The 16,839-nt window shown below is 36.3% G+C and overlaps 1 protein-coding gene across 1 annotated transcript; it reads right to left on the bottom strand.

Moving 5' to 3' along the window:
• Window positions 1–6,164: 6,164 nt before the first annotated feature.
• On the bottom strand, window positions 6,165–7,310 carry LOC102808987 (bombesin receptor subtype-3-like). Its single transcript, XM_006825334.2, has one exon. It carries the CDS (start codon window positions 7,308–7,310, stop codon window positions 6,165–6,167), a length of 1,146 nt encoding a protein of 381 aa, XP_006825397.2.
• Between the last annotated feature and the right edge of the window lie 9,529 nt (window positions 7,311–16,839).

The following is a 16,839-nucleotide window of genomic DNA, read 5'->3' as shown; positions in this document are numbered from 1 at the left end:
ATTTCCTCACTATACACATCCGATAATTAGTCTGAACATACTGTCTTACTGAATTTTCTTAATTTTATGGAAATAACAATGAGTTGTAGATATACATATTATGACATGATTGAGAATTAATAATATATAAATTAGGATAATTAGTTGCAACTAAATCATTAGTCGGTATGTAATTTTTGAATTATTATCGAATGTGTGAATGTTTATTGAGATAAACAACATGTAGTTGCATTGGAAATTGCTGACAGACAGACAGACAGACAGACAGACAGACAGACAGACAGACAGACAGACAGACAGACAGACAGACAGACAGACATTTCATGGGGTCTACCCACTTCACTTTATGGTCAATCTAATATCTAAATCAAATACTATATAAGGTGTTTCCCATGGCAACATTGGTGTTTTTATCTTTATAGTTATAGCCACGCTGTTTTATTTGGTAGAACTGAACGCAATTTTTATTTCAGATTATCGCAGCACCCGAGTGACATACTTTGATGATTTATTTTGTTTTCAATGGAATGTCGAAGTCGTAATATCGAGCAGAATAACCTACAAATGAACTTTGTAACATCAGCTATTCTTAAAAGTCTGATATTTGCATCTGGAATTCAATAACATTCGGCTGTCGACGAGAGTAATATCTAACACGATATGACGAACACAAGTCATTAATCAAGTCATGTTTGCATTACAAAACATGTTAGTCTGAGTTGTATTAATACTTGTCAGTCTTGAATAATATTTTTTTTTGAATTTTCCAATTTGCGTCATACCATTTACGTATCAAAGAGATAATTCAAACAACCCCTACTGCCTGTGAGTCACGTACGTATTGCAGCAAACATATATCAGGTACAGATTTGACATTTCAGTGGTCTTGAATTGTATTAATGTACATTTCTCTCTCATATAAACAAACGTTATATAACTTTCATACCTTTGTTTAACTGTTATATATTCCAACATTAAAATAAGACATTCTGCAAATAACCTGATGATTGAAGAACCATTATCTAGAATATATCTGGAATATATCGGATATACCATTACCGGATTAATGCGACCACGTGAACTGTCTGTACAATGTTATGCTAGTAATGTAATTTGAGATAATATACACTACAATTCAAATAACATTATTTGTTCTTGTAAACGATCTCTCACAAGGTCTGTAAATATCGCATGAGACCGAACAAAAGACGACATGCCACTCAAAAGCCAAGGAGAATATATTTGCCCCCTCTATATGCAGGGTTGTTCTTCCCACGTCATGAAAAAAATGCCTTGCCTGTTGTGACCCAATATTTTTCATTAATAATCTCGTTATGCGAAGTCTCTCTTGAGCAGCGAGGCTACACCGACAAAAAATACACGCCCGTATAATCAATATAAAACAGTTCTTGAAACGAAGTTACTATTTCGATCACATCATAGAGGCAGTATTCACTACATCTAATTAAAATACACCAATATTTAACGCCAAATTAAATACAGAAACGAGCAAGTGATAAACATCACAACACATGTAGACTTTAATAATGATGTGTCTTAGCTGACGTGGCAGTACATTACGTGGATACGACAATTTACATAATATGACATTTTCTAGTATTCAAAGTCCATTCATTGAATGAAGAATTGAATATATACACATGTGTGGAATAAAAGACCAGTCATGTCTTCCCTGACACGTTATGTCGATTCTTCAGTTAATCGGCGAATACCGAATACTTGTATCAGCAATGATTAGTTTATCGGAATACACCGTGGATATAATAATACACTAATAATTAACTTGTTCAACCTTATGCAAGAGTGTTTCCGCGTTGAAGTATATTTTTGCAAATAATCAAATGCATTGATTTGGTTCTAGTTATCCAGATTGCCCTTTCCCGTGAGTGCTTCTCCTTTTTGTAAGTTAACGTAAAACCAGACGGAACTTGTCTACACATTACAATACAAATCGTTATCGTATCACAATGTAACATACACGTGACATGAATAGAATAAAGATGTAAATTTCGATGTATCGGCTTCGGTGACCGTACGTGAAGTCTTTCATATCTCTGTTGTATATGCGACTGCGCTTCACTAATAGGCTTCGATGAAACATATTGCGCTATTCTCCCATACCTTCAGCTCTTTGAAGACCAGGTAGCCAGGACATGCACATAAGCGATGTATTCACAGAATATCTTGTCATGCGTGAATTCAAGCTTGAATAGGTTTTGTTCCCTTGGAATATATGCATGGGTTCCCTTCTATCTATCAGTTCTTATAACTATATTTTTCTATCGTTATTTTAGCAAGTAAAAATGCAGGTATCCGCTGCATCATGTGACTACGATGGCAACATACGGGTTTTTAATGCACCGCGTCGTCATTATTCGATCCAACAGAAGTTTTTTTAACCTGCTACAGGTTCGGCAGTTAATTTTACGTATTGTCTGTGATTTGTAAGTTAGCGAAGGTACAGTAATTGTAGACCTGAATAATGTCATGCATGGTAGTTTGACTTCAGTACGACTTTGATGTTAAATGCCGGGTCCATGGACCTCTTTATTGGCCAAGATATCAAGCGACAACAACCTAGAAACTTTCTTACATTTAAATACTGGCCACGACGTCTTAGTTTATTATCATCACACATCACATATTCATTCATCACTCGGATACTCATCTAGTGAAGTCCAGGGGTGAATTATGGGGCACGTAACACGACCCACTTCAGTTTCAGATATCTGTTCAGGTGTTCGCGGCTATAAATTCTACCTCGTGGTATTTTGTCAAGCTTATACAACAATAATAATTAAATTTAAATGATACTAAACGGCTAGTGAATTCCTGGAACTCCAGTTTTCCTATTAATTTTAATCCAAAAGTTGCCTTTAACTGACACTACATTTTAAAATCAGTAAGAGAAAGTTATATGAACTTCCTGGTATGCACATGAAACATGGTGTTTACATCTTTGTAACAGTTTTATTATATTTAACTACAAGTTCATATCTGCCAAAAACATTTTGAATGTTGATATTTTTCTACAAAATCCTTGCTTTTACAGTTTTGACAAAATAAGACAATGGCTTTTCAAAATTCTGTATATGTACTACAGGCCCGGCATATCGAATGAGCTGGAAAATGTATACCAAATAGGCAGGGAGAAGCGCGATATTGCTGCAAAGATGTGGGCATTGTAAAATTAAATACACCTCTCTTGTCATATAGGCGTGTAGAAAGCAGGTCCTAAAATTTAGGGCAAACGTCTAAGTATGAAACAGGAGAATCATCTTAAACTTAATGTCAAGACTAACTAGGTCATTTGCATAAAATCCCTAAACTTGTTTTGATGGAAAGTACATCATCAATATATCGGAATGTGAATTTAAAGGACTCGGTTTCTTCATACATTTTTGTAAAAACTCATCATCATACAAAGGAAGAAATAAACCAACCATCGAGAGATCGAAATTCATAAATGACTAATTATGTCATCTTCAGTGTGAAAAAGCTTCGAATCAGTTTCGTAGGTAAAATCATATCCAACTATTACGTATTTGGAGCACTAGAATTATTTTTATTATAATAAAAGCCTGATGTATAATTTGCTTAATGTTAATTGAAATCACATTTGAGAGTGATCCCGTTTAGTTGTTTGTTATTTTTCAATATCCATATCCAGTCTGTTGATGCATGCTCGAAGTCTGTAAATCCGACAGAAAAAAGAAGTAGTACAGTACTGTCACACACAGTTGGATTGTTAAGAACACTACCTACAAATTCTGCAAAGCTTGTTTATGTATTACATGATTTTTGTGAGTGTGCTGAACCATTTATCCACAAATATCAAAACAATTAATCAGAGTTATGTCATTTATTTACAACAATATGCAAATTAGGTACTTTTGGCTGTAATTCAAATTCATCAAACAAGCAGAAATGAGTTCAGAGGTCAATAATACAACAATAATATTTGTCTAGCAATATCCGCAATGTGGCGGTATCCTATTACTGGCTCAAGGTCTTTAAACCGTGCACGCGAATAGCCACCGCTTACCCGTGCATTGAGAATTGTACGCCAAATGCGCCCCAACTATTGTACACGAGATCACGAACATTAATGTTCAATCATCATTGACAATAATATAAATTACATCTTACTTTATCAGTGATTATAGAGTAACATTTTTAACCCGCTCATCACTGCACAGCCAAATTATATTATGTTGTATTTTACAGCGCACTATTACGTTAATGATTAACCTAACAAATTAAAATTGCATTATCATATTGGCCTCGGAGTGTGTTCGGTTCATTAGTGATTATAATCCTGAAATCGAATTGAGAACCAGCTTCTAAAATACTTTGCGCGTAATTAAAGCATGCAGGCTATGACAAAACGACATGCTTGCTTTAGGGATTTAATATTCCAGGATTTGAATCAATTGATTTTTATCACATTTCATGTTGATCACAATATTTAGTAGGAGGTGTTCTACATATAATATAAAGCAGAAATGCAAATTTGATGACACACATTTTAATAGGTACGAATAAGTATATTATTAATTAATAGAGATGTAGTTGGAAATATTCAAAAAATATAATGATGCTCATATTATTTGAGTTAAAGATACGTACCAATAAATAAATTGGTACATCCATTTATCGAATATTTTTTTCGAGATCATAACAATTATTTACATTCATCGTACACAGACACGCCTCAGCTTTGACATTGCCTCGTTAAATATCTGCAGTCATCGGTCAATAAAAAATAATACTTTTTTTTAAATAGATTTAACTATATTCTAATGACTAGCGACTACACAAAGTGTTGTCAATTTGAACCACTGTGTTTTTATCCAATGATGTCACACGAACGCCTTGTCAATAGATGGCGCAATATTTTAGGAAAGGTGTATTAAGAAAAGTTATGTTACGGAATGATGCGATTGTAAGATCAGTTTAAGAAGATCTGGTTCTGTAATAGATAAATGCTAGATAATTGAGATAATTGATGAAACATGTGGTTAATGTACGAAACCGTCACGTGTTAATATGTGCGATATAGTTTGTAAAACTACGCGTTAATATCACCGTAATCAAAGGAATGCAATTCAATATATGACTGACATTCAAATGAACAAAAAATCAATAAATAAAGATTAAAGTATCAAAACAAAAATTTAACAACTTACATTGAGATATATATATATACATTGGTGCGTAAACGTCAACATGTAACAAACAAGCATATAAGTGGTCGCGTCAAAAGCGGAAATGAATGTTGAAATGCACACAAATAACATACATCGATTGTTATATACATGTCAGATTTCATGAAACATTACAAGTTAATCACAGTTAATTAAATTCAGTTCATGAAAATCAATACGTCATCATGCTGCCTTTGAAGACATTCCACTTGAACTATACGCTGACTTGTATGTTTGCACGACAGGAAATAAGACAATCCAGACAACATTTACATGTCTATTTATATGCCTCAATTACGCTGATCGTTGTACTTCACTTAGACCGAGCGTCATCTCACGTCCCAATCTTAATGTCATTGTAAGGTGATATTGACAATTTCGTTTGTCAGAAACAGGACGTGAATGTGCATAGACAATTGTTATTATACGCTATTAGGTCAATGCATATATAATAATATAATACATTAATAGTAGCACAACCTATAACGTATAGTTTGATTTATAATACAACTTATAGTGTTATTCACAATGTGTATTCATAAAACTAAAGAGAAGCATTCATTATATTCATATAGATATTATATAGCGGGAGTACAAAGCGATGTCTCGGGTAGTCACTAATAGTTTCCCACATGACACTGTGTTAAAGATGCAATATACACAATGAAATGTATTTTATTACGTACATGCAGTGATTGTATTTTGTGCGTAGATAATGAGTGCTCATGTGATTTTAAGGGATGTCATTGATTAATCGAGCGAATGCTTAATTTATAAATTGACATTTTTAGTTCACGATAAATCATAGTAAAATGCATATTGAGTCACTGTGCAATGTCAAAAAACTGTTTTCATGATAGCATTCATCCACAGTTAGCATAATTCTAGTGTCGAGTTTCAATTCCAGGATTCAAATGTCTTGACTACACGACCTTGCTATTCTTCGTCGTGTTTCTTGGCATGCACATCATTAATACTTTCTTTACTCATTCTCATTGAGATATTTTCAATTCCATTTTTCGACATATCGATGCGATCATTTTTCTCACAACAAAATAAGGTAGCGACGCCCTTTCTAAATGGTTCGTACTGGAGTGTGTAGATAACTGGATTGACGCACATATTAGTAAATGCTAACAATATCGCTATATCATGAAATACGCTATGTAGCGGCAACACGTGTAGAACACTATATAGAAAATATTCCCAGGCCTGTGGGGTCCAACAAATGAGGTAGGCCAAGGCTACGATAAAAAGAGTTTTAGTGGCGTTACGGCGCGCGCGTTCAACCAATGGTACAGTTTTATCTTTATTCCCATCTCGCCGTTGTTTCCTGCTCCCTTCTTGGAGACGCTGATTACTTGAACGTCTCCATAGAGTTACAAGTATCGAGGAATACGTAAAAGCCATCGCCGAGACGGGGATAACCCACTCCATGCAGAAGAAAAACACCCCCGACGCCATCTGTGCAACGTCATCGTACCATTTTATTGAGCAGTAGCCCATATTGGAGTTGGAAACGGCGAACGCCCAAAGAAGTTCCAATGAAAACGGAATTAACCAGACAAATGCGCTAATAATTCTGGCTTTTCGCAAGGTGTAAGAAAATCTGTGTTTCATCGGATAAACGACCGCGGAATAGCGCTCGAGCGTCATCGCTGTTAGGTTCATAGATGACGTCATTATAAGCGACCACGTCAGATATCCAGAGAGCCACACTTTACATAATATTTCACCCAAGATACCAGGCGGAACCCAAATATTAGTAGGACCACATTTCTTAGCAAGAAATATGATTGATACAAATAAATCAATGATTGATTGTTGAAAAATAAAATAATTTGTGAGAGATCGTAAACTTTTAACTCTCATAAAGACGACGCAAACTAACGCATTGCCAAAAAGGCCTACCGTGCCGATAGCAGCATTCATGATGAATGCTTGTTCTCGCGTCAGCAGTTTATCACTCTGCAGCACCGATGGCGCTTCAGTGGCATTTGTTACGACGCTTTCGCTTGAGTTGAATGGGAACGCCGTTGAGTTGTTGAATGATGTGGCATTTTCCATTGCCCACGACGTCATTACTTCGGTTAGAGGTGCGTCCGTGGTGTAATTAGTGTTATGCATCATATGGGACGCGTTATAAGCAGTTGTTTCTGATTCACTGGTATTCATCATGAACTGTAACTCTTCTCAACAAAATAATAGTTAATGGAAATCTGTTCATATGATGGCAGTTATCACATCAACGCCAGAGTACATACCGCAGAATATATAATTAATGTTCATATCCAAAGAAGACGAATACGGCATATAACGTACGGAGCACTTTAATAATATGTTTCAAACGTAGCCATAGCAACCTATTATCATTGCCAAACCACCAGTCTTTAGAAGAAATTATCTGCAGGCAGAATTAAAAAAAAATATGGTCACTAGTCACTAGCAGCAATTAACTACAATCACAATTAAAAAAAACACAAAGATCACTAGTAACTAGTAACAGTTATTTGTGCGAACAATTGAGAAAACATATGGTTAATCAGTCGTAGTAGCAATTCTTTGCGGGCACAATTAGAAAACATATGGTTCGTAAGACACTAGCAGCAGTAATGCGTGAGCACAATAAGAAAATATATGGCTCGTCAGACACTAGTGGCAGTTATTTGCGGGCAAGATTAAGAAAACATGAACTTCCAATGTCTATAGAATAGTAATCTATTCATAACAGCATGTTAAGAAACGCTGTTTCATTCAGTTACAATGCTTCTGGGAATATAACATGACCCTTTCATTCGTCTGTATCTCAACTATTCACCAATGTTACCTTTCAAATGTGCAAATTAGTATTTGATATAGTGTGTTCCATATATCAATGTTTTCGACAACTTGAAAGATATAATCAGCTCTATCATCATTTACTATTGTAGTTCTCTGCGCCGAGCTTCCTCAATTTGGAGATTTACTCATATCTCTTGGAGTTAATCATCCTTACAATGATCTGCTCCACTTACAAAAGCCTGTCGAGCGCAGTAAAAATGAGAAATTATAAAATTCTCTATATTAATCCATAAATGATCATGTGATCATTCTACACATGTCAATTAACGTAATGTACATAGATCTCGAAGGACCTAAGCTTGGTTGTTCGATAAGCAGTGATGAGATTACTCAAACCCGATTATGAACAATAAGATGTCAAGGCTTAGGCATCGATTTCATCTACCCAGAACACAAAAAAAAAAAAAAACATATCTGTGCATACGTACACACGTGTACCTTGAAATGGTGGCAATTATATACCTGGTATACCGCTTAGTCGATGTGCAATACCACTTATTAGATTTCCCTACCTGAATCAAATTGATCAGTTCATCAAACACGACATTGTAATGTCCGATGCACGACAGCATGGGGTCAGAATTCGATACAGAATCTCTAGATAATTGAATTTAAATTGACCCCAATCGTGTTTCAGCCAAGATTATGTCAATTTGCGAAAAAATGATCCTACGACAGACCCGATGTTTAATCTTTGATCGACATACCCCTATGCATTTTATGCATCTCCACGCATTGCTACTGATGTGAGGAATGTGTTCTTTTATAATATCTCCCAGATGTGACACTTTGTCAACACACAAAACACTCGTATTCACGTTCTCATGGAATTCCCCCTATAAATGGTTCAAGCTCTTTTTTTCGTGGAAATACCATAATAAAATGAGCCCGGTATATCGACCGTCAGTGTATAATGTCAACATCAAGTTTGTACGGTAAACCAATAATCGATACTTATCTACAAATAAAATAATTAAATATTCCGCACCTGTGCCGTGAGCTGAGAGTATTGCCGTTAACACGTCACATGTTTGGCTATTGCGCCCAACTCTAAATGTGTAAAACATCAGCTGTTTCATTGCCTATGGATCAAGACCCGCTGTATCATTGCATATGGGACCATGACCCGCTATTATTAAGGTAACTTGTTCAGAGTATTGTATTGAGAAACGAACGATGAAAAGGTCTGTGCCCAATATTTTGCTTTCAAGAAGATAAATGTTTGTTTGTTTTGAAAATAAATATAATTTGTCTCATGCAAGTAGTTCTTGTTTTGTACTATAACCCAACTGTAATGGCGATTGACTGTTATACGCAGACCAGACTAAGAATATCACCGTCGATACATAATGAAAATATTGTAATAGCCTTATCTACTCACATGGAGCTTCAATATTCAGACCAACAATGCACTGATATTAGTTATTTCAGTGCTTTGCCGTCGGACAACAGTAACTGTAAATAAATAAATGTAAGTTCCAAGTTCCGATCAGTTCTAAACATATGAGTATATATTAAATTCCAGTGAATATCTACTAGGACTTTACAATCGACTGTCCAAATATACTAGGATAATAAGATTTATATGAACTTATTACCTTAGTGGAAATAACATATGGATAACTATGTACTTATATCAGTGTACACAATCACGAGGACTCGTACTCGTCTTCGCACTATTGTGGAGCAGATGCCCAATAGAGGATATCACTGTCATGAATAATATCTTTGCAACAAGTGGGTGATTGACAGGTACGAAATGTACAGTGTACGCGTTGCCTTCCGCAATATGTGATACTATGTGATCGTATACCACCCCTTGCCTCAATTAGACAGTTTGCAGTGAACATTTTTTATTTGCATTTACTGTGTGGCCTCGGTCTAGTGAAAATCCGAGGTCCAACTCTAAAAAAACAGTGTTTACAGTGAAGGATAATTGGAATCTACCAGGTGTGCTGTTATTTGAATAACAAATGATGTTTATGATCTGTGTTGCCTACGCGACACAGCTGATTGGCTTATGTGGAAACCCAGATGGTGTGCCTGAATTTAGGCCATTTATGCCTATAAAATTCCTGGGATCAATCATTCTACTGTGTACCCTGCGTGTAGCTACTGCGATATTGTGAGACAAGTGATACAGGCTTAAATAATCATTCTGTGAGACTTGTATGAACTGTTCTGCGATCTCTTGCTTTCAGCGGTGCCCTCCACAATAACAGCGTTCCTCAGCAAGCAAGACTCCTGTATTTCTTTGCTGTGGTGTTGCAGAAGTCATTGACTGTCATCCATTTCTACATCCTGGAACTGTGAGTTATCACCGTGCACACTTTCCTAGGCAATCCCATATTTTAGTGACTTTATTCATTGTATTTGTCTGTGCTTTATTTCTTGTAATTATTTTTGAAGGTATTAAAGCTAGGAGCTTTAACTCGATATCTTGGTGTATGTGTATTTCATTTCCAGTACTATTGTCATGTCTACCCCATTCTAGCAGTGGAAGGACCCCCTATCCAGTGTGAGTTCTATGGATGATCCTCCCAATTCCAATAAGCAGGCCTTACACTGTGACATTAATGAAAACTCCTTAATTCGTCGCCATCTTGACCTTTGATTGAGATAAAAAAGTTAGGTTTTTTATTTTATTATCCATTTGTTCTTGGTTATTGCCCTTGTCGGGAATGTGCTGGGTATAATTTCTCTTTACAAATGTGCATCTGAGTGATATTTAATATAGGTTAAGAACTACGTTAAAACTGAATCAAATAATTTTAACAGTCGATCACGATGTGTTATGAAGTAACCTTTGCCAAACTGTCTCAATGAAGCATCTTGATTCAGAAAGCCTTTACAGTGGCTGCGTGACTGATTTCTATTTGTCTTGTTTTTTCTTGCAACGTCATGATAAAAGAAATATGTGAAGTAATTTGTGTAAATGTACGCCACAGTGTTTGTATGACAGGTGTAAACCTTAGCGCTAATTGAAGTTTCATTCTTGTTAATACTTTATTTCATATTTCGGGGGAATGGCTTACGTTCGTTGTGCCTAAACAATCTTTTGTATACTGTAATTATTCTGCAATTTATAAAAGTCAAAGAAACCATTTCCACTTTATTGAGTTACCCTTTTTATTGAATACACATTATACTGTTAGAGGGAAGGACAGGCATATCTGGGGCGAGCGACTCAATGCTCAAAGTTCAAGTTCGGAAAAAATGCCGTTTTAATGCCCGTGAACGTTTTTTTTTATATTGTACCCATATAGTCTTCCTACAAGGCTGCGCCAGGTTGAATAATTACCACACTAGGAAGCCAATTACCAATATACCCCGCAATTGCAGTTATTAATTGTTTATTATCGTCACTGTGGCATAATTCAAGTACACCTACCGTCGTGGTGTAACACAAAATCTCTTATAGTCGTCGTGTTACAGCTAAACAAATACACATCTCGTGATGTGTACGAAACAAATACACTTGTCATTGTATAGGAAAATACAAATAAACTTATTATCGGTGTGGTACGTTCATCGTTGTCGTGGTACAAACCAACAAATACAATTCTCGTCGTCGTGACATAAAACAAATAAACTTTATTAATCGTAGTATAACAGAAACACTTTTAAAGTCGTCGTGGTATGAAATAAATCCACTTATCATCATCGTTGTATAGATAATCCATATATTGTCGTGGTGGTATAAAAATCTAATTATCGTCATCGTGGAATAAAAATCCACTTGTCATCGTGGTAAAAAAGTCCACTCATCGTCGTCGTAGTATAAAAGTCCGATTATCGTCGTCGTGGTATAAAAGTCCGATTATCGTCGTCGTGGTATAAAAGTCTAATTATCGTCGTCGTGGTATAAAAGTCCACTTCTCGTCGTCGTGGTATAAAAGTCCGATTATCGTCGTCGTGGTATAAAAGTCTAATTATCGTCGTGGTGGTATAAAAGTCCACTTATCGTCGTCTTGGTATGAAAGTCCAATTATCGTCGTCGTTGTAAAAAAGTCCACTAATCGTCGTTGTGGTATAAAAGTCCACTTATCGTCGTCGTTGTGATATAAAAGTCCAATTATCGTCTTCGTGGTATAAAAGTCCACTTATCGTCGTTGTGGTATAAAAGTCCAATTATCGTCGTCGTAGTATAAAAGTCCAATTATCGTCGTCGTGGTATAAAAGTCCACTTATCGTCGTCGTGGTATAAATTGATACTGTTATGTTGTCGTGGTAGTAAAACACGATCTTCATCTTGGTACGAAATACGCCCATCGTCAAGAAACAAGTAAACGTGCCTGTCGTCGCCATGGGCACGAAACAAATAAAAAAACTTATCGTCGTCGGGGTACGAAATAAATACTTTTATTGTGGTTGTAGTACGAAACAGATACATGTATTGTTTTATTGCCTTCGTGCCATGAGACAAATAAACTTATCGTTTTCTTGGCACTCAAAAAGTTTGTTAAGTATTTTGTCAACAATGTTATACCTGAATGCCATCCGAATATGCGTTTGAGAATGAAGAATTATGTTTGTGTCGAAGGACGTTCTTTATATAATCAAACGCGGCAACAATAAGTTGAACTGACGAAATAAATAATCGTGTACTTTACAGTTCTACATACATTGACACCAAAGATACATTAATCCTCCACTGCATCAATTATTCTGCATGTTTTACACAAATCGACTGGAGTTGGCTCTTCACTCTTCATAACCAAAATCCTTTCTCGAAGAATCAGGTCAGTATCTAGAATTCCTGAATTATTAAAGCTCTTTAAAAACGGGCATGCATCCAACTCATCAATAATATATGTTATGTTGCATTTTAGGCCCCTAGTTAACAACTAGAGAATATGTTGTAATAAATTCTTCTGAAATATTTATAAAGTTTTCATCGAGATAAGGACACTAAGTCTGGGATATTGATGGGGATTGTTAGCATGAATAATATATTATACAAGACGGTAGTTGTGTTGGCCGTTGCCATGTCAATTGTAGGAAGGAAGTTTTTGTCAAAAGTTCCCAGCCTATCAAGACTTGCCAGTAGGTTGCACAGTCCTTTGCTGAGCCGGACAATACTTATATTAGACCGACTTCAGAGAAGTACGTTACATGACGTGAATATCGAATACGTCATGGAATAACACCACGCCCTACAGGGTTGTATGGAAAGCCGTAGGGGACCCCCGATAAATATTTTTATTCAATTGAAAGGACACATATAAGGCAAAACTAACGGCAGTCACCATTTGTCGAGAAAACTTCGTTTTTTTCAACATCCGATAAAAATTAATTTGTTCCCGGCAGCAGAAAATAAAAGCCGGAATTTCTTTTTCGGAGAAAGATCCATCGCCGAGAATATTATTTCACTAATGTGATTGTGACGAGATTTTATTTTTGTATGCCGAGATTTTACTATTCCGTATCGGCCGAGCCGAGTTTATTTTCAAACAAATTCCGAGCTGGTTTTCTTGACCGTATATAAACGTATTCATTCTGACCAATTGCCGAGATTTTATTTTTCAGCCATGCCGAAAAAAATATGCTAGCACGCTGTTGACGGTGCACGCGCAGTCACACTGATCATAAGCCGAGAAGTTTTTTTTTAGTCGTGCCGAGAAATTTTATTTTGCCGAGTTTTTTTCCCTAACGCATGCGCAATACAGCTGCGCGGGAGAACGCATGCATCGTATTTATTATAGCGCGCGAGATCTAGAGTAGCAGAGAAGTCCAGACCGTCTTTGATACTCGTCAACGAATTCAGTCACTAGTCGATATCACGGTATTCGTCACAAAAAGAAGTATTTTTGTTATCAAAGACGGCCTGGACTTCTCTGCTACTCTAGATCTCGCGCACTATAATAAATATGACGCATGCGTTCTCCCGCGCAGCTGTATTGCGCATGCGTTAGGGGAAAAAATCTCGGCAAAATAAAATTTTTCGGCACGACTAAAAAAAAAACTTCTCGGCTTATGATCAGTGTGACTGCGCCTGCGCCGTCAACAGCGTGCTAGCATATTTTTTTCGGCATGGCTGAAAAATAAAATCTCGGCAATTGGTCAGAATGAATACGTTTATATACGGTCAAGAAAACCAGCTCGGAATTTGTTTGAAAATAAACTCGGCTCGGCCGATACGGAATAGTAAAATCTCGGCATACAAAAATAAAATCTCGTCACAATCACATTAGTGAAATAATATTCTCGGCGATGGATCTTTCTCCGAAAAAGAAATTCCGGCTTTTATTTTCTGCTGCCGGGAACAAATTAATTTTTATCGGATGTTGAAAAAAACGAAGTTTTCTCGACAAATGGTGACTGCCGTTAGTTTTGCCTTATATGTGTCCTTTCAATTGAATAAAAATATTTATCGGGGGTCCCCTACGGCTTTCCATAGGGTTGTTATTCGCGAGAGTCCAAACAGCCGCGTGTTCTAAGATTGACTGCAATAAAACAGCTACGTCGTCTATTTTCTATTTCTTCATTGAAGAGCGACTCCCATAGAGGCCATAGAGTACATAACGGTTGCGCGTCTTGCATTTTGCAGTTTTTAATTAGATTGTAAATTCATACGGTAGTCGTATGGCATGTGGACATGTGGACATTCAGTATAGGCACTGGTTTTGACTAAAAAAATAGTTACTTTGTTTTCAATTTTTTTTTCTCAAAGATTTATTTTGCGCGAAGCCACGGCCACAAATACAATTAAAAGGGCATAGGTTATTGTTTGAGCAGTAACATGGACTTCTTATGCTGATAATATAATTAACCCATTAACTAATTAACACCAGCTACCTAACTACATAATATTGTTACTGTTTTTAAACTAACAAATCTTATACGTGTATGCTGAACCATCGTTATATCAACACATTCTACACAAATTCTTCGAACGACTCTACCTGGATTTAATCCAATCAACGAATACGTTTCAATAATATAACTAAAAAACAGAACACAATATAGGTTTTCCCTAGTTGCCTAAAATATAACATTTAAAAGACAGGTTGTTTTCGTTGTGTCAATACTAATATAACTAACAATGAATGACACACCAAACTGGCAAGGAATGAAGTTAGTCTCACACAATAGGATATCAGGTGTACATAATTGTTAGACGAATACGCAAGGAATATATTTAAAATGGACCCTGTCAGACAGATAAGATTTCAAGTGGTCACATTTTTTGTTCGGGGTATTAATATAGTAAATAACATCTTTACCTGTATCACTGTCATTTCTATATGGTTCCCAATGGCTATATTAATAACGGCGCCCACATTGTTTCACTGGATTAACTGCACAATTAGATATTTAAAAGGTAAGAGCCTAACGTGACTACATGCTGTGACTACATGCCGTTTTCTCAACGAATTGGCAATTTCAGTCGTCATGGAGACCCCATACAGCACAAGGCGATGTATTTGAATTCAGTGAGCATTGTCTGAGTTCATAAGAAATGTTAATTTGGTATACATAATTATTGGATCAGCAGTAATAAATGCTTTTAGGCCAGACAAAAACATTTCCACCGAAAAAATAGGAAGCGAAAAACGTTTGCCGGTTATGTTCAATCTCGAATGTCTTTTATGCGATGAACGAAACTCAGACACATCAGTAGTTAACAATGGCTGAGAAGACGCACTGACAACTCCGGACCCGATAAAGTGGCTCTCGGCATGCATAGATGTCTTGCAACGAAGCAAATATAAATCGAATCGGATATCAAACCAATAAATTTGACGCAATCACAAGATCCTTGCGACTCAGCGAACATTCTGAGTTATTTCAACTTACATAAAGACTCGGATATAGGCTAACCAACGTCGGCTTTGTAACCTCAATAGTGATATTTTGTCACTTTGCAGTGTTGGTTTCCATATTACGCAGTCTGCTGTAATGACCAGCTTATCTATTACATAATACTGCACACATTTGTAATGTCGTTTATAGTATATTATCTCCTGTTAGCGTTTTAAAAACACCTAGTTTGTAATTTGGTTATTGAGAATGACGTATTAAACTGTATGCGTATTATAATATTGACATCACGTGATAATTGGCTAAGACAGATGCATTCGAGATTAAAAAATCGGTAATTGTTATATTTGCGGATTACCTTTTGCGCTACCGGCTAATTAATTAATGTACGCATCTGTTCTTAGACGGTAGGGGTTATGTGTGTTTCGCTCTCATTCAACAGTAACGCAATGTAGCCAATCAGCAGCGACGAATACGACGAGTTTCAGCCAATAATTGAATAGTAACGAGTGTAGCCAATTAGCAGCGACAAAACGAAGAGTTTCAGCCAATAATTGTACAGTAACGTAGGGTGGACAATCAGCAGCGACGATACGACGAGATGTGTTCCTATTATTCGATTTAGATGAAAGAGATCGTTCTAATGAAATAAAAGTCTTGGATTCTCTTGTCAAAATCAATTGCGCCATAAGTAAATAAAATCTAGCATATTCAATACTATAATCAATGATAATGACATTGACGCATGTATATTCGATGTGGAATCTGGTTACGCAGCATTGAAATTGAAATGGACCCGATTATTGGATTAAATTAACCGAACGAGTTTAAATATTTGACTCAGTGTATGTATACCAAAGTTTGAATGTCCCACGCCCCCTCATCCGTTGAATAACACGCTAAATTACTAGTACCGGATTACATGCGGTGCTAATGTTCAGCAGAAGAATGGCGTCCACGTGTGGACGAAATTTATATTTCGTTTTCAGCCAATCACATTTTAAAA

Source organism: Saccoglossus kowalevskii, chromosome 8 (assembly GCF_978046115.1).
Source record: "Saccoglossus kowalevskii chromosome 8, keSacKowa6.1, whole genome shotgun sequence".
In the NCBI taxonomy this organism is placed as follows: Eukaryota; Metazoa; Hemichordata; class Enteropneusta; family Harrimaniidae; genus Saccoglossus; species Saccoglossus kowalevskii.
Note: the sequence above shows the minus strand (reverse complement) of the source record. Positions and strands in the feature narration are given on the sequence as shown.

Excerpts from the sequence above, each read along its gene's own strand:
- LOC102808987 (XM_006825334.2), bottom strand. The coding sequence starts at position 7,310 with ATGACGTCGTGGGCAATGGAAAATGCCACATCATTCAACAACTCAACG.